Source organism: Monopterus albus, unplaced genomic scaffold, assembly GCF_001952655.1.
Source record: "Monopterus albus unplaced genomic scaffold, M_albus_1.0 scaffold129.1, whole genome shotgun sequence".
Taxonomy (NCBI): domain Eukaryota; kingdom Metazoa; phylum Chordata; class Actinopteri; order Synbranchiformes; family Synbranchidae; genus Monopterus; species Monopterus albus.
Genome location: NW_018128009.1, coordinates 208,258 through 231,704, shown reverse-complemented (window position 1 = coordinate 231,704; position 23,447 = coordinate 208,258). Strand labels below are relative to the sequence as shown.

Genomic DNA, 23,447 nt, shown 5'->3' with positions numbered 1-23,447 from the left:
ACAAATGTCCAAGTCAGTTGACGTGGACCTTAAATGAATTTTACTCTGCCAGCTCCCTAGTACAAAGTCTGCATAAGGTCAGACTGAGCTGGAGTGAGCCGAGAATGCAGCAGCATATAGTCTGGATTATTTGCCGGAAGAATACAAACATCCAGCAGTAAAGAAAAATTGTCATTAACAATGAAGACATCAACGAAAATATCTAACTGGAGACATGACAAGATTTGGAATCATTTGTCGTTTAGAGCCGGTACCAGAATCGTCAGGCAGGGCAAGAGACTCAGTTGTTCATGACCAAATTGTAAACTGGCTGCTTGACCGTGTCATGTCCCACCTCCTGTGCGCTCTACCCAGGTGCACCCTCTGCGTATAAACCAAATGGAGTATTTCCAGTAGGTGAGAACACATCTGACATGAGCTCCCTCCTGCTGTGTGCTACATGTGTGAAAAGGCATCTCTGCACAAAGTCTGTGTCTGATTCCACCGACAGAGTCCAGAGTTCATGTGTGAAAATGGCTTTTGTCACCCTTCTACTAAACTCACTGACAGTTTAGAGCAGAGCGGCAGTGTTGATCATCATATAAGGTCATTTTTATAACCTTGTCTTCCCATAAACGTAATTATTTAGTTATTACCCTGAGACGCAGCTCTTGGTAGACTGACAGGCTTCTATTTGTAAGTGACATGGAGAACTGGTGAGTCTTGGGAAAACAATGAAGTAATGCTCTGTCCTTTCAGATATGAGGAATGTAGACAGATAAACTAGTGTGTGAGGAACAAAGTTAATGCCACTGAAATCACGGTGCAGGACTCTGACTTTCCTAGAATGGAAACCATCTTGGCTTTGGGACCTTTGACAAAATCTCAAGCAGTTTTCTGTGTCACTACATCGCCCATTCATTTTGAAACTGCAGCTGACTTGTCACCGGAACCTGGGGGGGTGCGTAAATCAGGACAAAACAAAGCTCCTCAGTTATCCATCAGATACATACGTACACCCCTCCACACACACACACACACACACACACACACACACACACACACATTCTTTCACTCACACACTGAATACACAGGCCTGGACTTCACCCAGATGTGTACAGCTCATCGACGACACTACCAGAATACAGAGGTGCACTGTGGTGCTGCAGAGCTACATTGAACTCCTTTCACTCAATGTCTGGAGGGCTCACACATATACAGTACACATGCACATACAAATCCACCCCCTGCCCTGTTGATCTGCATGTGCAGTAGACATGGGTCACTGGGTCAAACCACCTCACTCCACATGCAGGGGATGCAGTGCCATGAGGAGGGGGAGTGAGGGGCGAAGTTAGCCAGTGAGATCATCTCCTTTTCCCTCCAAATGTGCATGTTTGCACCCATCTCCTCCGCCTCCGTCTCCCATCTAGTTCCTGTTATAGAGAAAACACATGAAACGAACTGAGTCTCTGTCACTTTTATACCTCCGATCTTTCTCTATCTTTCCAGCACCTGTCCCCCATCATGCTTTTTTCCTGTGGGCAGAGGCTGTACAATATGTGGACAAAGAGTCTCTTATTACTGTAGTGTCTATGTGACCTTCGCCAAAATCTTTCTCCATCCTTTCTTGACCTATTTAGAAATATATTTGAGGGGAGAGGGATTTGAAAAACTGATGACCCAAGATGCCCTCAGCTTTGGGGGAGTCTGGGTTGCAGCATGTTGGAACAGTTTCCTTCATGGTTTGCTCCACAGCGGGGAAAACTCACTCACTGCAATCATTATTTACGTTTCACATCAATCCAAATGTTGGCATGAGTAGAAAAAGAGAGTCCATCATGTGCACAGCATTGACCTCATGTCTTGAACGGATCTGAAGTTGAAACCTGAGAGGAATACCTCACCCATCTCCTGTGAGAGCAAATGAGAAGAACGGAGATAAAGGGAGAGACACAACACTAGTAAACTAACCCACTGTAAAACCCAGCCTGCCCCACTGTCCCAAACTATTCACTCTAAGTTGTCACCACATGCTGCCATGAGACACAATCCAGACAAAAAGTAGTTTCTGCCAAATCTGTACGTGGTCTGCCAGAAGTCTGCACATGAGCAAATTAACTTGCACTCCTTCTAGACTTTTGATACATTAAATATATGGAGTGAAGGGCAGCTTTATTCACAGTGAATAACTGCTCTGCTTTGCATTTACTGAAACTACACAGGATTCACATCCAAGATTCGTGCTGTTGTGCTTTGACTCATGTGCAAGCTGACTCACTTTGTAAGCTGCTAGTAAGGCAGGTGTGGCTGACACACAGTAAAAGCTACCTTATAGCGTATTCACTCATGACTCACACAAGTCATATTTAGTGTGTTTGCGTAGAGTCAGAATGAGGGGGTGGATTACAGTGGCTGAAATGCCTCCTGTTGGCAAGTGTGCATATGAGGAAGCACAGTCATTTCCCCTTTGCTGCACATCTCTGCCTGCTGGAAATGCTAATGAGAGAAAGACAAACAGATGGATGGAGAGAGGTAGATAGAGATGTAGAGGGGATGCTGCTGCCCCACAGCAGGGAAGGAGTATGGAAAAATGGAAGAAGGGATGAAAATAAAAGCACTGGGAAACTAAAGGACAGTAAAATATTCACTGGAGCTTGGATGAAAGAAAAAAAAGAGGATGCGGGGAAACATTCAGTAAATACAAACTGCTGCCATCCAGAGGTGTAGATGACTTCTCTTCTCTTGTGTACAGTCAAAGGCTGGCTCAGCAGAAAGCTGCCTGCTAACCAGGAAGGTCATTCACTTTCTTGTATGGAACCTGTAGCCACATGTTGGAGACTGTCAGACTGGCCACCTTACACTCGGATTGACCGGTCACAGATGCAGGGTCTTGCTTCATAACATAAGAGCTAATACCACTGCAGCACTTATGGTCTGTTTCAACATCACACCCTTCCTCTCTCCTCAGTGCATCCTGCCGCCCCCCAGTTTCCATCTCCTCTCAGGAAATTCCTGATTCACTGACTGACTGTAGCGTACAGATGGCTTGACTTGTTGCCTGCTTCTAGTTTGCTCGATTAGCTTGGTGGCCTGTGACCTTTGAGCCGTGTCCGTTGATATAAAGCTGCCAAAGAAACACCAGCATCGCACAAACCCAACTGAAGTGGAAAGAGCCTCTTAATGTGTTAAAGTGACAGTTTTTGTAATGCTCAGATGTGTGGAAACAACAATTGTGATTTTTGATTGGGTAAAAATGTATTAAAGAAACCAACTGAGATGAATTAATCAAGTCATTCATTTCTAAAAATTTGAGGTTTATTTAATAAAAACAGGTTGTAAATAAGACAACATTAATGATATTTGACTGTTTGGATGTTGAACTTTCTCTTTAACTTTTGTGAAGGCCTGATTCTAATTTTTAAAATGCCTCTACTCTCACTTGTCTTTCTTTCTCTTTTGTGCCTTCTCCACTGTACAACCCACCCCATCATCCTCATTTCTCCCCTCCTGTCTTCCCTCGCCCCTACAGTTCAGTCCTGCAACGTCCGGTGTATGAACGGAGGCACCTGCGCAGAGGACATGTGCTCCTGCCCGAAGGGCTACACGGGCAACCACTGTGGACAGCGTGAGTGAACACTGCTGCAGAGTCAGCACACTTGGCGTTGCTTGTACTGTGCACACGTGTCATCTGCTACACTATATAGTTTGAAAAACCAAATGTCTTCAGAGAGACAGAAGGGTGATGGAAGTCCTGCATCTTGTCCTCACTTTGACTTGCTTTCTTCTTCTGTCTTTATATTTGAATCCCATAATCATGTTGAACCAATACAAAGTCTTTTTTAAGAGTTTAGCAATATTTTGGGGGTTAAAAGAAAGTTTAAATTGAGACATGGAGTGAAGAGAGATGATGTTATTGTCTAAAAGATTGATGTCATCCATGAAAATCCTCACATATGTTTGTAATACAAATACTATATACAGTACAGCATGTGTTTACCGTATGTGTCATGCAAGTAGTTTTAAAGTGAAGTCATCAGAAGCTTAATGAAAGATCTGTGAGAGAAGAGAGAGAAAAGAGAGGCAGTGTGCTAAGTTCTCTGCCATTCACTCTCTCTTCCTCTCTCTCCTGTAGCTGTGTGTGAGAATGGCTGCCAGAACGGTGGGCGCTGCATTGGACCCAGCAGATGTGCCTGTGTCTATGGTTTCACTGGCCCGCAGTGCGAGAGAGGTGAGAGCTCATTCTTCTTTCTGTGTCGATACAGTATGTTATGTTTCTCCCCTGTCTCCCTTGCAGCTCAGTTTGCATAGATATGACAAAGACCTGCTCATGCTAATCCCTGCTTGTATTTTAGTGGGAAAAATGGTGTGCTGCAACAATCTACTTTAAAGAGAAACAGCATTTTTTGTTATAATTTGGGCCTTTTCAAAATGTAATGAGGATTTTTAAAGGCAGCATTCAACTGAGTTGTGAGTTTTTGTGAAAACTGGTTGCATAAAAGAGTTTTAGTCAATGCATTTATAGCTGATATGTGAGGAAGCATTGATATGTTTAATGGTAGTGTGGCATAAGGTGATCGGTCAATTTATAAACAAACCAAATTTATACGACACCTTTCTGGGACAAAACTAAGGCAAATATTATAGGTGTTACCCAAGCTGTTCCATTAAATTTCCAGTTTTATACTCCAACTTTCTGGTTCAACTTTGGCCTGTCATACTTACTATAGTTGAGCACACACAGTTTTTATGCAATGAGGTATTATAATGGACATTTTAGGACTGCTTACTTCTGGTTTCACTTTCAGTATGTGGTTTAGATTATAAGGGTATGGAAGGGATTTGTTTATAGCCCATGTAACCGTTTGACCACCTTTGCGCTTTGCCCACTTTGATTCTCAGCAATGACTTTAACACGGTAAGTTATAATGAACAAAAACTCTGTTATAAGAAACTTCCTGTAAGTTAATCTGCACTGTGAGTACTGCAACTAAAATATCCTTTATCTAGCCATGAAGTCAACCAACTCAAGATCTGCTTGCCCAAGAGATGGATGGCAAGCAGAAAGATTAAAGGGGTGGTGCCTTTTATTAAAACACTTTCTAATCATACAAGTGTAATGGAAAAGTCGTACCAGGAAAGCTTTGATGTGGCCATGCAGTCATGATTGTTGCTGTTATCAGTCCTCATGTATTTTGTTAATTCATTACTTCAGCATGTGGTGAGCCTCAGCGGGCAGGCTCTTCATATGTGGATGACTTCATATAGTTTCCTCAGACAGACAGTGGGTGTTCTTCTCCTGAGCTTTGAACACAAGCCTGCAGTATGTATGTGGTGGGGTGCTAGATGAGATAGCGATGGCTGTGCTTCTGCTCACCTCATTTCACCTTTTTAGACATGCAGTAGAACCTTTACGTCCTCAGATTCTCACCTTCATCTCCTCAACCCTCCCTTACTTCTTCCTCCCCTCCTACTTCTTCTTCCCTGCTGTTACGTACACTGAGGTAGAGGGATGTTGGCCTGTAATTTTCAGCCACCTTGTTCTACTCTTCCACATTCCTTTTTCCTGCATATTTTAGTAGCTGCAAACTCTCACTCTTTGTTTTATTCAAGTACTGTCCTCCCATGCTGCCCTAATCTTCTTGTCTCCTGTTTTAATCTGACATGTTCACTTATTTTCTTCTCCATTCATGTAACTTTAATTATTTAATGAAATTCTGTAGCATTTCTAGCCTTAATCTCACTCTCCATTCCTCAGTGTTTTTCTCCAAGAAACTCCACAGTTTTGTTTTCTTGGAAAATACATTTGAGGGGTTTAGTTTGTCAGAGGGAGCTTTAAAGACATCTGGCAATAAATACCCACCCTCACCCCCTGCCACCCCCACAGGACTGACAACATAGACGTCTTTTGTGAAGTGTTCATGGATATTTCCTGATGAAGAGTGGAGCAAGGTAGAGAGGCAGACAGAGAGAGAATGAGAGAGTGAGATAGACTAGAGGAGGGAGGAAGAAGGGTGGGACAGGGTGAAAATGAAAATGGACTCCCCAGCTGTGCACACAAAGCCTGGTGGAGGGGAGAACTCCATGTTGGATGAGTGGTTAGAGTGCTGAACCTGCTGGCAGTCACAGGAAAAACACTTAAAAATCTGTCTTTGTGTGTGTATTCCTGGAGCCAAATAACCTTCGGTGAGAGGGGGGTGACTAAATTTGTCAAACAACATATTAGTGGCAAAAAACTATTCTAGCTAATGTGCATTTGATATAAAAAGTTACAGTTTGAACTCTATATTTTATATTTTAATCAGCAACAGTATATTCATTTTCATTTCATTTGTTACTGCATCTTCAGAAAATGGTCCATTTATGAAATTTAATCACTTGACCTTCAATTAGCTGGAAGACAACTTAACAGAACTGTTAGCACTCCTTCCCCCATACCAAAGAATCCTCACAATTTAGAGACAGCATCCTCTAGTGAAATGACTAGTACATTTCTTTAAGATTGGTTTTGGCCCTGAAAAGGCCATTGAATCCCTAGTATAATGTTTGGCTGTCATATAAATAAGTAAATTGTGGTTTGAGAGTTTGTGGGACTGAAGCCATGAGTCAGTAGATTTATGGCATGATTCAGTGAGAAAACTGCGGCTGAACCGTGACTATAATGGCAGTGAAAGTCAGCCAGTATAAGGAAACTGGGTGTGAGGGATGGAGTCATGGGAAACACCTGCGTGTTTGTGTGTCTGGGGTGTTTGTACACATGCAGCTGTGTATGAAAAGCATTTACGTGCGTGTGCCTGAGGCTTGCTGACTTTAGCAAGCATTAGCATGAGACAGAGTTAAATTCTGTGATGCCTCCTTAAATCAAACTATTTCCCACCATGTCTGCCATGAGCACCCTGTTATTATGCAGCAGCTGTTTTGTTTCTGTACATGTGTGCATGTAATCAATCTAGTGGCATCATCAGCTCAAACTTTAATACAGTATGTGTAATACTTTTGCTTAAAACCAAATACTTGGAAAATAAATGACATTACCAGCAGCCTCAGCTGTACTTTGTGTTTAGTGATAATTAGCAAATGTTAGCATGCTAACACACTAAACTAAAATGATGACCAGGCAAACTTCTCATGCAAACATTGTTATTATCATTTAGCTTGAAGCCCCACTGCTTCCTGCGTCTTGTTATACTATCAGTGTCCACACCTTTCCATGTGCATGTGCCGTAACGAGGAGTAGTGCCAAAGTATGTGTGCAGAGCTCTGGACTATTAAGCCAGCTCTGCTCCAGTACTGCTCCCTCCGGTTTGTCTCAGTGGACCTCCACAGCCTCTGTGGTCAGCGGCAGTTCCAGTGTGTGGCCCAGTCCAAGCCAAATAAACCCATAATCCCAGAGGAGCAGTTGTGCCCCTCGGCAGAGGGTATCGTTAAAGGTATTCTGAGGTGCTGGAAGTGTAGGAACTTGTGCTATTTCTGCTGTATGGACTTTGGATAAGTCTGGACAGAATAAGCCTGGAAAGGAAGCCTGCACTGGTAAATGGACTCCCTGACAGACACGGGTCACTCTGTGGAAAATACACCCAATGACAAGTTAGTTTGAGCTGGCCAGTTTGGCTAATTTTGATCTACAGCAAGTCTGTAAAACATATACTGGCGCATCATGACGTTGCCTTATGGCTGAGACCTCATATGTGTATTTTCCAAATCCAGCAATTTATGCTGCAAGATATACAATATAATGAACCCTGTTAAGCCATAAAGGAGCAACTGAGTCATGGCTGAATGTTTTTAAATCCAACAATACTGGAAATGTGTTACACTGCTTTCTTCAAATATAATGATCTTTATCCAGATACTATGTATGATATATGTTCTGTACTGAATTATCATGTTATGCTTTAACTGTGATTAGGAATGTCACAGTTCACAAGTTGTTTTTAGTGTCTGCTTTTCATGGGCACACAAAATTTTCTTGATCTATCTCCTAAACAAAAAGTTGAGAAATGATTCACCAGTGCACAGGCCAAATTTAGAGTCATTGGCTTGTCCAAATCAATATTGGAGAAGCCTTAAGGGATGGCGATGAAGGCTGTCTCTGTTCGGGCTTGATGTAAAAAGTTCAGTTTTACCCTCGCTGTAGTTACAAAAACACTACAAAGACTTTCCTTTCACTGAAAAAGGAACATGTCCCATGAGTGGTCGTTGTTGATGGAGCCTGGAGCCCATTGGCCCGACTGAAGTTTTTGCCTGGTGGTTGTCTGCATTCAATAGGGTCTGCATTATTGTTTTGCTTTTTAACATTATTGTGTCGGCAAGTTTCCCAAGACAGACGAAAATAGCTGTAGTAGTCAAGACAGATTTCACAGTACAATAGGTGAGATTTAGAAACAATCAGAGAGGAATTGCAGCATTAACAACGTGATGCCAGAAGATACTTTCACCAAAGATAGATTTTCAAAATGATTCCCTTAAAATGCCTGAAAATTAATGAAGCTATACTATGCACTTCTGTCTGTGTAGTCCTGTGTATTATCCTCACACACAGCAGTTGCCTGGCAGTTTCAGGCTTTCAGATCTGGGAAGACTGTGGAGGCCTTATCTCTCCCATTGCCATTCTCCCACAGTTGTTGGCCCTTGTATGTATATGTGTGTATGATGTATCATGTTTGACCCCTTTTTACATGGAAGAAATGAAAGATGCAGCCCCTTTGAGGAATGATTTGGACTAAAGCAAAAGAGATTTCAAGCCTGTTGATAATGGTGATGATAGGACCAGCACAGACTGCTATAGCTGGCCAGGATAGAGATAAACCTCCCAAACAGATGAAGACACAAGCACACAAGCACACACAAAGCAATCCACACATTTGAATCATTTATTTATATCCACGTAAGCAGAAGTACACAAGGACACAAACAATGCAATGCAAACACACATTTCACAAGACCCACCAGACATGTGCCTAGTCTACACACACCAAGCAGACATCAACATGCACATGTAAACACACACAGATGCACACACACATACATAGAAACTAACTAGAAAATACTCTGTTTCACAGCAGTAAAAGCACGACATTTACTGTAGTAAACCTCCCCGCTGTATAAAGTCTAGAAAGAACATTGAGTTTGAAAACATGTGCTTACTTACATATGTGCACACACACACACACATTTCTTCTCTTTATTAATTTGACCTATTGACCTCCTGTCATAGGAAGGTATGTATAAATGATAATGACTTAATTTCTGTCAAATCAACTCATATTTCAGGTTTCTTATCTTGCCAGACTTCTCCTCCTGGGACTTTTTGATATGCGTCAGGAATAATTAATTTGTCTGAAATGGGATTTGTCCTCTTCTGTCATGCTATGTCTCTTTCCTTTCAAGTGCTCAGGTCAGTGCCCTGGCACCACAGCTGATCCCACAGCTGGACAGGACTGATGGTTAAATGTTTTCCTAGAATGCTCTGTGTTCCAGATAGGATTAAAAAATTCTCTCACTTTAGCCTTTACAGTATTACATCGTCCTGTAATCCAGCTTCCATAACAGTAATAGGCTTTTATGAGGGATCACGTTTTTCTATGATATCAGATTGTTGTGTGCTTGGCTTCACTCCAAAAACCTCATCATATGTGAAGCATCAGTTCATTTGTTAACAATGGCTGGCTAATCCGCTTGGACTGATCTTGGTCAAAGGTTACAAGTGCATCAACAGCTTTGAGCAAACGTTGGGTTGTGTTGCAACAGCCAGCGATTCCTGGGAAGTTGTATTAGAAGTGCTGATGATTATAAAATCAAACCATTTGTAAGAACGAGAAGACTCCATTAAGTTTAACACAAAGTGGGCAAGTTCTCTTATTATCAGAAGGAAAGGACTTTGAGGTTATGGGTGAAATGAGATATGTCTGGCTGACAGGCTGAGGTTGCTAACAGTGGATTGATGAAGTAAGAAGTGGAGAGGGGATAAAAGAGATCCGGTAAATGTTCTGGATCTATTGAGCAATCTGAACACTAATTAGACACAGTTGCTTCTGAAAGTTGTGTCAGGACATTGGATTGTATCTTGTCCTAACCTGCCTGTGTCTGTGATTGTACATGTCCAGTGACTTTACATCCATAACATACAGATGTGCATACTGTCATGCTCTTACAGAGGTGTTGACCTTTGGACTAAAACCTACAGTACATGCATCAAATGTTTTTTGTTTTTAAACTGTTGTTCACACATATATTAGGACATAACAAGAGAGGCAGCTTTTCTTCATTACTTTTAAAAAAAGCTGGCCCAGTCTGTTGTTTGGCTTGATGCTCAGACAGATGTTGCAGTGTGTATGTACACAGATAAGTATGTGCATTCTTTTGGGCAAATGTGTGTAAGAGATGGACAGAGCGAGGAGGTGTTTGTGAACGAGGAGGTGTTTGTGTGCATGTATATTTAATTAAGCACACATGCATGCACTGCTGAATTTGGCTGCTGTGTGTGGCTATTTGATGCTGATGGATGATCAGAGTGTCTGAGAGTCCAATGTCTTGAATGAAGCCTAAAAGCACCGTCAATTTTTTGTTTTTTTTATTTCTTCTCATTTTTGTTTTTATTAATTTTATTCGGTTTAATGTGTTGAGTGCCAACACTAATTGATGATGGTTTGACTGTAAATGTGTAATAAATAGTATTAGCAGCTGCTGTCGGTGCACCCTATTTAAGAGCTTTGGTTAAGGATAAAACTAGTAATATTTTATGTTTAATGTCAACAAATCCCACAAAAGATTAAAACTACCAATGCACTGACAGTGTTACCTGTATGGCTTGATGTGCAGTATCTTATTTCTCTATGTCATTAATGTCCAAAAACTATTAAAAACACATCAGTGAGCTGCATTGTTGCAGTGGATGACATGTTCCTTCATTGCCACGAACATGGGTCCTTTAGTTTATTCATTGTCAACTGCATGTACACCATCCTACTGCAGTAATACCAAAGGTGTATTAATCCATGTCTAAAATTTGTTACAAATCCAGTATTTACTTCTGTTGGAGTAAACTTTGCCAAAACCTGTCGTACCTTCCTGTTTTATATTTATGTTTATATTTTCGATGGGACGAAACGGGTCTGAGGCCGCAACCAAGGTAGTGAAGTAGGAAATATTAAGAGACTGACTTCAGTGTTGTCGATTTTGGTCTTTTGTTAGGATTTGCTGGCAAAAAGAAAAGTATAAAATAATGACAGCACTGTTGTTCTGGCTTAGTGTAGTATTAAGTGTAACATTTTTAGCAGAATAAGTGGGGAGTATGATGTTTCTTTGTGTGTTTCTGTACAGGTGTATCAGCAGATAATTTTTTGTGTTAGAGCTCAGAAACAAATTTAGTGTATTGGTCGCCAGTCCACTGTTGCAACATAGCCATGTGAATATCAAATAGTGGCTGATATGCAGGCAAGAAGAGAGTTTATGAAAGACTGACAGAAAGACCTAAAGTGGGCAAAGCAAAATAAAGACAGATGGATGAGAGCAAGAACTGGCCTAACCCCTACCCACATTCTGTATGCTCAGTTTGACCTAGTTTAATTTTCCCGGTTTTTCTAGTTTACTGTCTGTCTTCCTTTCCTACCCTTTGTCCCTTTCATATAGCACAAGGAACCACTAAGGACACAGTCCAGAAAGGGACTCCCACCACCACTGATGCCTATCTTTCCATCTCATTCTGTCCTTCCAAGCTGAACAGGCTACTTTCTTTCTTCTCCACATCTCACTGTCACAGCCTTGGCTAGCCAACCATGCGCTAGGTCTTTCATTTCCACTGTGACACTACTTTTTAATGATGCCTATATTAAGTTTGGAGCCAGAAAACTTGAAAAGGGTTTCTCTCCCAAGGGAAGCCATCATCAGGCTGCACTGTATCGCTGAAATGGTTTCAGAATGAAGTCACTGTGTCTGATTTGTGAAGTGTATTTTGACATGATTATGGCAGGGGCAAGGAGAAACCAGGGACAGTGTGTTCTCATAATTTGTTTGCATGCACCATCTGTTTATATTAGTGTGAGTATGTACATGGCTCTATCTTCTCTGTTGTTACCACCCTTTTCCCAAAGCTAGAACAAGTAACTGTAGCACATCTGCATCACCTCTGCAAAATATTTTTTACTTTTCATCACAAGCTTATTGATGACCAGGCTGTCATTAGCTGCTTAATACTCTCATATCAGTGGAAACAGAAAGCACCACAGTTCAGCCCACCACCAACTGCTCTTCATTAAAGTACTGGTGTGTGCTTCAGTATGTCTGTCCAGTCCAATGTTGCTGCTGAGAGACAGAGTGTGGATGTGTTTTGCAGTTTAATCTGAGTAGGTTTGAATAATGTCTGAAATCATGTGGCTGACTTGATTCATTACGCTGCTACCAACTTTCATATTGTTCTTCTTAAGTCCTGGTAAAACCTGCTACTTGTAAATGTTCTTCTTTCAAAGTCACTTGTTGATCCAAAAACAATTAAACTGTGAGGATGTGTTTAACACTCCAGTGAGTTATGTCTTTAAAATCATTCTTTAATGGGATTCCAGATTTTCCCCTACATCCATTCCTCCATTTGTTGTTTGACTGAAATTAACAAGGGAAGGGAGAAAAGATCATTCAGTCAAATAGTTATTACAGGAAATGTGAGTTCTCTGTAGAAAAAGAAACTCCATATCTGATGTTAATCAGGTTTTATTTAGTGTTGCTATGTTCAAGGAATGAATCACTGTTTTGTCATTTAATCATTCAGATGCTAAATCAGTCACAAGCTAACAAATGATATGCATCTCTCTCCTACCACAGACTACAGGACTGGGCCATGTTTCACCCAGGTGAGCAACCAGATGTGTCAGGGTCAGCTCAGTGGAATTGTTTGCACCAAAACCCTCTGCTGCGCTACCATTGGCCGAGCGTGGGGCCACCCCTGTGAGCAGTGCCCTGCCCAGCCGCACCCCTGCAGACGAGGCTTCATCCCCAACATCCGCACCGGGGCCTGCCAAGGTCAGACTGAAGCTCGCTTGCTTGTGCACACACCTGGTGAAACATCTTTTTAACAGTGATGGAGGAGGATGCACATAATGACACACACACAGACACACACAGACACATATACACAGCTGAACACTATCACCACAGTAAACACTGTAACCATTACTTTATCCATCACCATCTCAGCTGCAATTCCTGCCCACAACATCCTTGAACTAGTGTTAACAACACTGCAGGTGTTTACATGTACACAGTAAGCCGGATACTAGCTTGTAGTTTCCTGCTAAGGTCTTATTCAGCAGATGCTGTGTACGTGCTTGTTTTTATCCCTATGTAGCCTACAAAATCTCTACAAGTAAACAAGTTTATGTGCTTTAAAGTATGAGTCAGTATAGCGATAAGTATCAGCATGTACTCTACTAGCTATCACTTTTTTTTTCTTCTCATAGGCAAAATGTGAGCTTTTACACACCTTAGCCAAACTAAAGTATGGTAGATACCAGTGGTGGAAGAAATACTCAGATAGTTTACTTAAGTAAAAGTAATAATACCACAAAAATACTCTGTTACAAGTAAAGGTCCTGCATTCAAATTGTTACATACATAAACGTACAGAAGTATTAGCATAAAATGTACTTAATAGTGAGTAAAAAGTACAATATTTTTCTGTAAGATGTAGTGAAGTATGAAAAAGCAGAAAATGAAAATACTTAAGTAAAGTACAGTGACCTCAAGACTGTGCTTAATAGAGTACTTGAGTAAATTACTTAGTTACTTTCCACCTCAGGTACATACATAGTACATAGTATTATACATAGAAGCTATAACAGAATATTAATGTACATGCAGAAGTAATGTTTTAAGACCTAGTGAAATTGAAAATTGAAAACCTTTTCTGTCTTACTAAAGGTGTTTAAAGTATCAGTGTTACCTACGTGGAGGCCATGTTCCTTGTTTAACGAGTACAACCAAATGCCTCCATCCGGTTCCTGTCATTTGGCCACGCCTAGCAGCACCCTGGGCACTCTGTGATGATCGATGTCTAGCTGAAGCCATCACAGACGGAGACTGTTTTTGTCTTAAGTATTTGTGTACTGATCTTCATAGCGCACGGCAACATGTAAGAAGTATCTGAGCTAAAAACAAATAACTCATGTATTTTTTTCTGGAAATTATGGCAAACTGGAGTGGTGCTTACATTTACATTAGAAAGTTACACATGCTGGGACTTATATCCATAATTGTTAGACTGTTCAATGTCCATTGCAAATTCACTGGTCACATATGCAAGGATGGGTGTGGCTGTGTCATTTTTATCTGCATCTCTGCCCAAATTTACAGTTTGTCCAGCATTTCAAACAATAAGAAGCTTTATTTTATTGTGACACATGCAACGAAATTTTGTTTGGAGTCTCGGGCCCCTGCACGCTTACGCGCCGCCATCATGGGCAACTTGGGGGGTTCAGTGTCTTGCCCAAGGACACTTCTACATGTGGACTGCAGGCACCGAGATTCGAACCTTCAACCCTCTGGTTGGGAGACGACTGCTTTACCCAGTGGTGACAGTGAATAAATGAATGAAGTTAACTAAGATGGCCGTTCAGTCTTTTTTACTGAACATGCAGAGAGATATTTGGCTCAGTTTTTATACAGGCATAAAGCTAGAGGTAGTCAAAACACAGTCACAACGCTATTTATTTTTGTCGGGCGCCACATTCATCTTTGTGTGTGTCTATTTGGTAGTTTTGTTGTACCAAACAAACTCACTTGTGACAGAATGGGTGGCTGGGCCAGTTGTGTTTATGTTAACTGCTCTGGGATACATATTTGGGGCCTGCATATTTGTACGTTCTGTTGAAAAAGTATGTAAGTTGAGTAACTGTAGGTGGACAGAATGTCAGAAACACATACCGTATAATGTTTCCAACATGGCTTTGAGTTTTATTTAACTTTTACAAATTCAGTTTAATCTTAACTTTTGCATGGGGAAACTTTTGAAAAATTCAGTTCATTCATAACAAGAAGAGGGTTAGGTGCAATAACCAAGGACCAACAATAAGTGATACACTATATATACGCCTGGCCAATACATATATGTGTTTAAACACATCAAAGCAATGTAACAGTTTTCCATGAGATGTAGCAATATCACAATCTACACAGCTATATGTAAAAGTACTTATACATTATTTATGAGTAATTCAAAAAAGTATTACATCTGGGATCAGTAACTGGTTTATATTTAGCCCCTCTCTTTTGGATGTGCCTGCCAAGCTGCTCATATGTTAGAAGTACACCACTGTGAGACAATCACTCATCCCTCTGTGACTCGCATACCTCCTCCTTTACGCTCTTCTTTACTGTCTGTCTGCGCTTCCTTCTCTCCCTGAATCTGTTTTTGTCCATTCTCTCTAACTCCTCTCTCTATCTTGCTCACATACACAAACACACGCACTGTGCTTTCATTGCTTTCATTAGTTTCCTTTAGACTTACCTAAACCTTAACCACAACCACTACTTGCTTAACCCTAACCCTTAACCTAATACTACACCTAACCTCACCCTAACCTTAAACCATGTTGCCACTCTAAAATTCAGTGAAATTTTGGGCCAACTCCCCACTGTGTGTGTGTGTTAGGTTTTTGGTATAATGCAAGTAATACAAAGGCACAGGCACACACACACACCAAAAACACCAGAGAGCCTAGAGCAGTGTCTTACTGGCAGCAGTACAAAGCACACCATGACCATGAATCCAAATGTGGGAATTGCACTCCAGGCTCCACATCAGGACATTGGCCGGTAGTTGTTTTCATTCTTGCTCTTCCAACCTTTGACACAGAGACTTCCACCAGACACTAGACAGAATTTTCAGCCTTAATTTAAAAGGAGGAGAGACTGAACGTATTCAGGTGATTAGAAACAGACTGTTTATATGTATTGTATTTATACATGGTTGTGCGTGCGCGAGCCTGAAGGTGTGTACATATGTTCAGGAAGTTGAGCTTTTCAGAGCACAGCTTGCACTTTCACAATGCCTGGATCCTGTTTTGTGACTGTAGCTAAGGGGAGAATAAACCACTGTCTGTATGTGTACATCATCACAAGTATCCACAGTTTTTACTGGAGCCTGCCTTCTGACATATTCCCCAATGCTGGTAAAAGTGACTCACTTTGAATGCTGGGAAAAACGTACATTTCAAAAGGTCATTTCCTGTTCAAACAAGAACTGAAGTGGGTCTTTCTGGAAGTGGTCTTATATATCATAGCCGGTGCCAAGTTACTACTTGTTTTCACCTCCTTCTCTGTGCAAAAAAGTTGAAAAGGAAAATGAAGAACTGTTTCAGCAACCGAATTTGTGCCAGAAAATGCTCTAAGACATGGTTTGAATCATAGTGAACTGATATAATATACAGCATACCTCATAACGTTTGTTATTAATCTGGATTATTCTTGTAGTTTTTGGTGTATCCTAAGACAGTGCTCTTCAGAAACCTCTATGTTTTGCTCTTAGCTAATTTTGCCTCTTCTTGCTCACAGTTCCTGTCTTTTCCTTCTTTCCTTTAGACGTGGATGAGTGTGAGGCAGTGCCAGGTCTGTGTTCTGGAGGTAACTGCATCAACACTGTGGGATCCTACGAATGTAAATGCCCCGCTGGCCACCGCCAGAGTGAAACCAGCCACAAATGTGAAGGTGAGTCTAATCTGATTAGGCCTCAGTGTTGACTTGTGGATGCAGACTGAGGAAATGCTCACGTAAGAAACAAATGGAAACCATCTCACAAATTCATGAATAGATCAGGGATACTAGCAGCCATTTTTTTATATTTTGCTTTAATTATCTTTATTGTGAAGTAAATATTGACAAGTGTATTATTAGGGTTGAGTTTCAAACCCAAAGTTCTTGTAAGAAAAAAGGGACTAGAGTACTGGAGTAAGTGAGGGGATCAAGTCTGAAGTACAAGCCTCCATTGTGATAAACATCTGCACCCTGATAAGGTGTCCTTTAGCAAGACACTGATTCCTGATGGCTCCGTGTTTGCTGATCTGTAACATGTCCCCTAGGCCATCCTGCAGTTTGTAAAGTCTAAAGGCTTCATCACATATAGTCACCAACCAGAAAACACCAGTGAAACCGTTCATACGATGCAAAGAAAAGCTATTTTTATTTTTAACCAAGACAAGAGATAATCACTAGAAGCTGATTTGAACAATGTTGAAAACTGACACAGCATCACAAAATCAAGTGCCAACTTTGCTTTAAAAGAAAATACTTTAATATGTTAACTTATTGCAAATTCAAATATTTGTGGAGTTTATGGTGAGACAGTCATATACCATGCACTTTATGATACCTGTGGGTTTGCTGGGATCAGTTGACATGTCACTAGAATCATTTAAACAGTGACAAGATGTTCAGAGTTAAAATAGTCTGGCACATATACATGGAAACACGCGCACACAGTAGAGTGGATTCACATTACAGTGTGTTCATTGGATGGAATTTAAATAATGCCCAGGCTAAACAGTCTGATAGTTAGCCAGGGAGGGGTTGTGTCTCTTGGACTGAAGCCAATGTGTTCCTAGTCCTCAGCGAGGATTACAGAAAGCTTTTTCAGCCACATGACATCCATTTAACTGAACAAGACCAAGGCTACACTAGCTATTGTAGTGTATCAGTGTATGAATTATTATCTAAATTCTCCTTTTATTATATTAATTTGTAGCATGGCTAAGAGCTGAACCAGGAGCAGGGAGAATACAGGAAGAGCTGGTTATGTTTGCTGGAAAATAATGTCTCTATTAATGAGAAGCAATTATTAAGACTGATTTATGTCTCAGTGAGTAAAGGAATGCAACAGGGAGACTGACTTCACTAATTTACCCAGTCACAGTTTCAGTTGTGGTATTGGGTGAATGCCAACGTGTTACACTTACAGTAAGGAGAGGATAGGCATTTCAAAGAAAAGAGAACACTGAAATTTAGGTGTGGATTTTGTAGACACACTTCAGCAGGCTCAGATGAGCTCAGGATTAGAAAACCTTGTACCCTTTCAACTGCTCACCAAATGCTTACTTTACTTTGCTTTGCTCTATTGAATATAACTGGCTGCTGAGGATTATATGGTGATTGACAAGACAGACAGAGAGAGAACATGAAAACAGATGGTTTGCAGGAACACTGATGTTTTCCTCAGCAAAGGCAAGCGTGGTCACAACAGGAATATTCATGATTAATCTCTCAGGTACTTTAATTGTTTAGTCTATAAAAATATGACAATGGCCATTTACACTTTCCCATATATCATTTTTTTTCTGAAAATGTGGCAACATTTCTGTTTTCCTGTTTCAAAAAGTAACATGGGAGGAAAGGAAACTGACAAATGCAAAACAATTTACATACTGCCAGATGAAGGCAATACTAGCTCTGTTTATGACTGAGACAATCCTGGATACATTTAGCAAAAACAGTCAGTATACGACTGTGTGCTACAATTTAATAGAGATGGGCAAACAAACCGGACACACATATGAAAAACCAACTACTTAGCAACCACCCTTAAAGTTTTTTCTCTTGAAAAGGTAGACCACGATGTTCAAAAACACCTACAGTATCTCACCTTTATGTGTCTTGTCCTAGTTTAGTTTTTGTCTTCATCTCCTTGTTTTGGTGCACCAAGCAGCACTGTGCTCAGTACTGCCCCCAGTGGTCACAGGCAGTATATAAAAGGCAGCATGTAACAGGACTGCTACTGACTGCTGCATCATCCTTTCTTTTGCAGTCCTACAAACAGTTCAGTCATTCAGTGCCAATGACAATTCATACATATGCTTAGGTCATGGCTGGCTACTTTTATATTAATACAGAAGGAAAACAGGAGCACTAAGTTAAAAGGAAAATCACACAAAATTCTGATTTACACCTATTATTTAGTAAAGCACATTTTTAAAAATCTTTTTCATTCATTTTTTAAATATTGTGATAACTATCGTATCATGGACTTTTTATCGTAACAATATCATACCGTGTGTTTTTGGTATCCTTGCGTCCCTACAAGTACAGGATTATCAAAATGACTAATTTTATCAGCATTAAATATGACAATACAGCTATTTATCTGAAACAGAAGTAAAAGCTCATTAAACCTTTCTAGGTCAAATGTTAAATCTTGCAATAATGAATGCACTTACGTAATACTACAATAATAAATGTAATATAGCTAGAACTGTCAAACATTTCCATTATTCAGCTCTTCAAAAATTATGTGCAACTTTAACTTTCTAATGAAAGCATTAAGGTTTGTTCAGTCAGAAAGTATGTTCATTATTTTTGTTCCCTAGAAACAGCTCTGGTGTTGATTTGTTGATTGCAGGAGTCATCATGTTATTGCCTGATCTGACCCATGCAGAGTGAGAACAGAAAGACAAAAGAACAGTTGTAAATGTGCATCTTAAGTCATGGAGCTGCAGGAAACTCATGTTTAGCGAAACAAACAATCAGCACAGGTCCTCTGGGCAAGGCTTTTATTGTAACGCCCTTCTAGATAATGCACAAACAACATTGCTGAGAGCTTTCACGGTGAAATAACTGAGCTTTTGGAGCTGTTAAGATGTCATGAGTGTCTGATCATTTTGAGCACAACAAGACGCTTCATTTTATGGCTGGCTTTTAGCTCTGATTTGTGCTTGACAGTCTCCCCCTCCTTCTTCTGCTTTTTGTGCTTCTCCTGCCATTTTCCTTCCTTAAGTGTAGTTCTTTGGCTCAAAACCAGCTGTTAGTGTTGAACAAAGAAACACTTAGAGCATCTGGGAGACTTTCTCATTACACACTCAGACTTGCCCATCAACCTAACAGTTGTGATTTTTTTCTGCACTCTGCACAAATGCACACACAGACAGTTTCACACATCAGAGTTTAGAGTAGATGAAAAGCTGTGAAGGGTTTTTCATATATTGATGAGTGTTATTGATATGTACATACACACACACACACACACACACACACACACATTGCATAGTTAATGGCTGTGTTACATCCCTTAACACACACACAGTGCTATGTCTGTGTGGAGTAATGTCTGGCATGCTGTTAGCACTACTGACATGAGGTTTATTTGGCTGGACTTTTACAGTCTCACCTAGGCTTTCTGCCACTGCTGTCAGACAGGAATCAGCAGAGGAAGAACGGCCTCTCAGCCTCGCACAGCAGGCGTTACTACACCCATCCACAGAGAAAGACACACATACTCTTATATGCTACTGACTTCTAGGAAAACATATGCACCCTTCACTTTTCCACACGTATGGCAACTAATAGACAACTGATGATCCCACATCCTCAAGCCAGTTATGTTTACAGAACATATCTTTTCATCTGCATTGAATTAGCTTCCGCCAGTGTTCTGTGAAACCAACAGTAGGCAATTTAAAAAAACAATTTAAGCAACATTTTATGCTCTTGATATGATGTTAGTCTTAACTGTGTTTTTATTAATCGATATATGTTAAATGGAATAAGATTTTGAATTCATTTTGTTATTTAGCTAATCTGTAAGGATGTAAAATGTTTTAGTTTTGGGTTGTGAAGGTACTATAGATTAGATAGGCTTTTTGACTTATGTACTGAATGAATGACTTTTAACTGGAATGCTTATGTTTGTTTTTGTAATTGTTTTAACTGGACCCCAGGAAGACGAACGTAGCGCCCTTAGTTGAAAGCTAAACCTGTAAAAATCAATAAACCACTAAACTTTTCTGATTAAACAGGTAGGGCACACGCACATTACCACATGCACTACTTCTGATATAATGCTGTGATTATGCTCCTCAGTGGTGTAGTTAATTATATATAAGTACTGTGCCACACCCCATAAAACCCACAAAACCTCTGGAACTTCACTTTGGGTTCCCCTGTCATGGAGCAATGAGGTCCCCTCATTACAACTTAATGCCGTCATAAAATGTACCACACCAAGGTGGGCCCTGCCAAACACTGTGCCCAGGTACTCTCAGACATTGCAGACATTTGTGAGTCAAATCATGGCGCGGCAGCTTATTACCTTAAAACTGAGCAGTCTGTTTCTTCTAGTATGGACGTTTCTTTCAAATTTGCAAACTAAAGCAATTGTAGATACAGTATTTACACTGATAATCAACCCAGATGCTGAGCAGTACCCACAGACTGTCGTTTTACCTCTAGAACTCCTTTTGACTGGAATAATATCCTGCACAGGTCTCATTCGGTAGACTTGAGATTGCTTTGTTCTCTCATCTTTAAACAATTTGTGTGTTTTCAATAGGGCCATCACTGATTATTTTCTGCTTATAGCCTTTTCTTTCCTATTCTTGTGTCACTTTATAAGGCTGGGTATCAAATATATAATGTTTAGTGGTGATACAGCCAGACTATTCAAACAGCAAAGTATCAACTTTGGTAAAATCCTGTGTACATCCAATTATGATTTAATCAATGAATAAGCAAAGATGCCAACAAATCTGACAAGGCATTAAGTCAGTTTCAGTACTCTCCGTCAATACAGATACATTGTGTTAAACAATATGAGATGAACCTCATACACAATAAAGAGTTCTAGCATCCGTTGTAGTACTGAGAATCTTTGATTGGTCACTGCTGCTGCTTTTCTTCATTCACTGTGATTTACAGTTTCACTGTTGGGTTCTTTTTGTCTTGTCTACCACTTTGGTAGACTGCAGAGCTAGTAGGTTGAGTGCAATAAACTTTCACTGTATCATTCATTCAAGAAATTCTTAAATTTAGTACTCGACACCTGTGACACATGATGCGATTTATAATATAACTGTGCGTGTTTCAGATATCGACGAATGCAGCAGCATTCCTGGTGTGTGTGATGGAGGAGATTGCACTAACACTGCTGGTAGCTATGTCTGCACCTGTCCACGAGGCTACATCTCTAGCACAGATGGCTCCAGATGTGTGGGTGAGTCTCACACACATACACACATATTTGCAACATTTATTTCTCTCATTTGTGTATTTCCTCACATTCTGTGCATAATTCACTGACATGTCCCATGAAACACTAGCAGATGTTAATATATTTCTGTATTTCTCACCTCTCCTGGCAGCCGCAGTGAAACACAGACAGGTGTTAATATGTTATTTGAAGATTCAACAGACAGCTCAGAGTCTTTTGTTTCAGCCTATAACCATCAGAGACCCAGCCCAATTTAACTCTCAAAAAAAGCTCCTCTATAGTAAAACCACTGGATTGCTTCACTTTTCTTCTCAGTGCCATCTTCCACTATAAACTCGATTCCCCTTATTTACAGTAAGCTATTGTATAGTTTTAATGCAACTTGTCCTCTATCATCTGTAGAAAATAATGATCTTCTCTGTTTTTGTTTTGGAAAAAGTGTGAGAGGAAATGGGTTGAGAATGCCAAAAAGTGTAACAGATTTGCATGTGCCCACACATGCACATATATAAACAAGGCGAAGGCTGATTTCAAAGGTGGATGGCTTAACTTCAAGGAAACAGGCATATGGCTATTGTTTAAAGTGAAAACAATATGGAAAGAAAAGAATTCCCACTAACCTCAACAGAATGGAACCAGTACAGTCAATAAGGGCAGTGGGCCCAGGTATGTCAGTGCATGAACATTAGGCTTCTGTGTGACTGAACATCTCATTTTAATAACACAACATTTAATATGCTGTTGCAAAAACCTTCTGTCTTCTGTGAGGCTTTCCTCAAGAAGTGGAACCTGGCTGCAGTGATTTGCTCTCATTTAGCCACAACTCATGGCCTGGTTGGCAGCTGGCAATCTGGTTCATCACAAAGCTGTTGGATGAGGTTAAGGACAGTGCTCTATCAAGTGATGTAACACCAAACTTGGAAAAACATTTCTTTATGAACCTAGCTTTGTGCCATGGGGGCATTGTCCTGTTAAAATGAGAAATGCCTTGAGCACACGTATATGTAAACAGGAGTGTTCCCATATTTTTGGCCATGTATTCTACATGTAGGCTCTGGACAAAGGAAAGAAAATGGCATGTACAGTATGTGCGTGTTGAAGAAAGTGAATTGCACACTGACACAGAGCTCCTCTCATTAAAACCCAAACATTTTCCATCTGTCTGTTTTTTTCTCTGCTGTCATCCCCCTTCTTCTTCTTTTCCCTGAAGTGATATGTCACTCTTTCTTTATATTTTTCACTTACTCACTCACTTACTCATTCCCTGAGTTACCAGCCCAGTGATTTACAGTAGAAAGTCTTTCTCTTTACTCTGGAACTGCCCATTTTCAACTCGGTATTGATCATTTCTCTGTCTCCTCTGGCTGTTGTTGTTTTATTTCTAACTCTTTATCTCTAAAAATGAAGCATTCTCGCACTCGCATCCTCCTTATCTATCTTATCATTTCCTCTTGGCCCTTTTTTTCTCCCAGCGTCTGACATCTGGATCCTGCACCTCACTTCCTTTAGC

The 23,447-nt window shown here is 40.5% G+C and overlaps 1 protein-coding gene across 1 annotated transcript in view; it reads left to right on the top strand.

Annotated features, from left to right (window-relative positions):
• Window positions 1-23,447, top strand: part of fbn2b (fibrillin 2b) — a 62,975-nt gene that overhangs the window by 12,931 nt on the left and 26,597 nt on the right. The window contains exons 5-9 of the mRNA XM_020613073.1: window positions 3,512-3,607; window positions 4,115-4,210; window positions 12,796-12,993; window positions 16,549-16,674; window positions 21,815-21,940. Of these exons, the coding sequence (XP_020468729.1) occupies window positions 3,512-3,607; window positions 4,115-4,210; window positions 12,796-12,993; window positions 16,549-16,674; window positions 21,815-21,940 (642 nt within the window). The remainder of the gene's footprint in view (window positions 1-3,511; window positions 3,608-4,114; window positions 4,211-12,795; window positions 12,994-16,548; window positions 16,675-21,814; window positions 21,941-23,447) is intronic.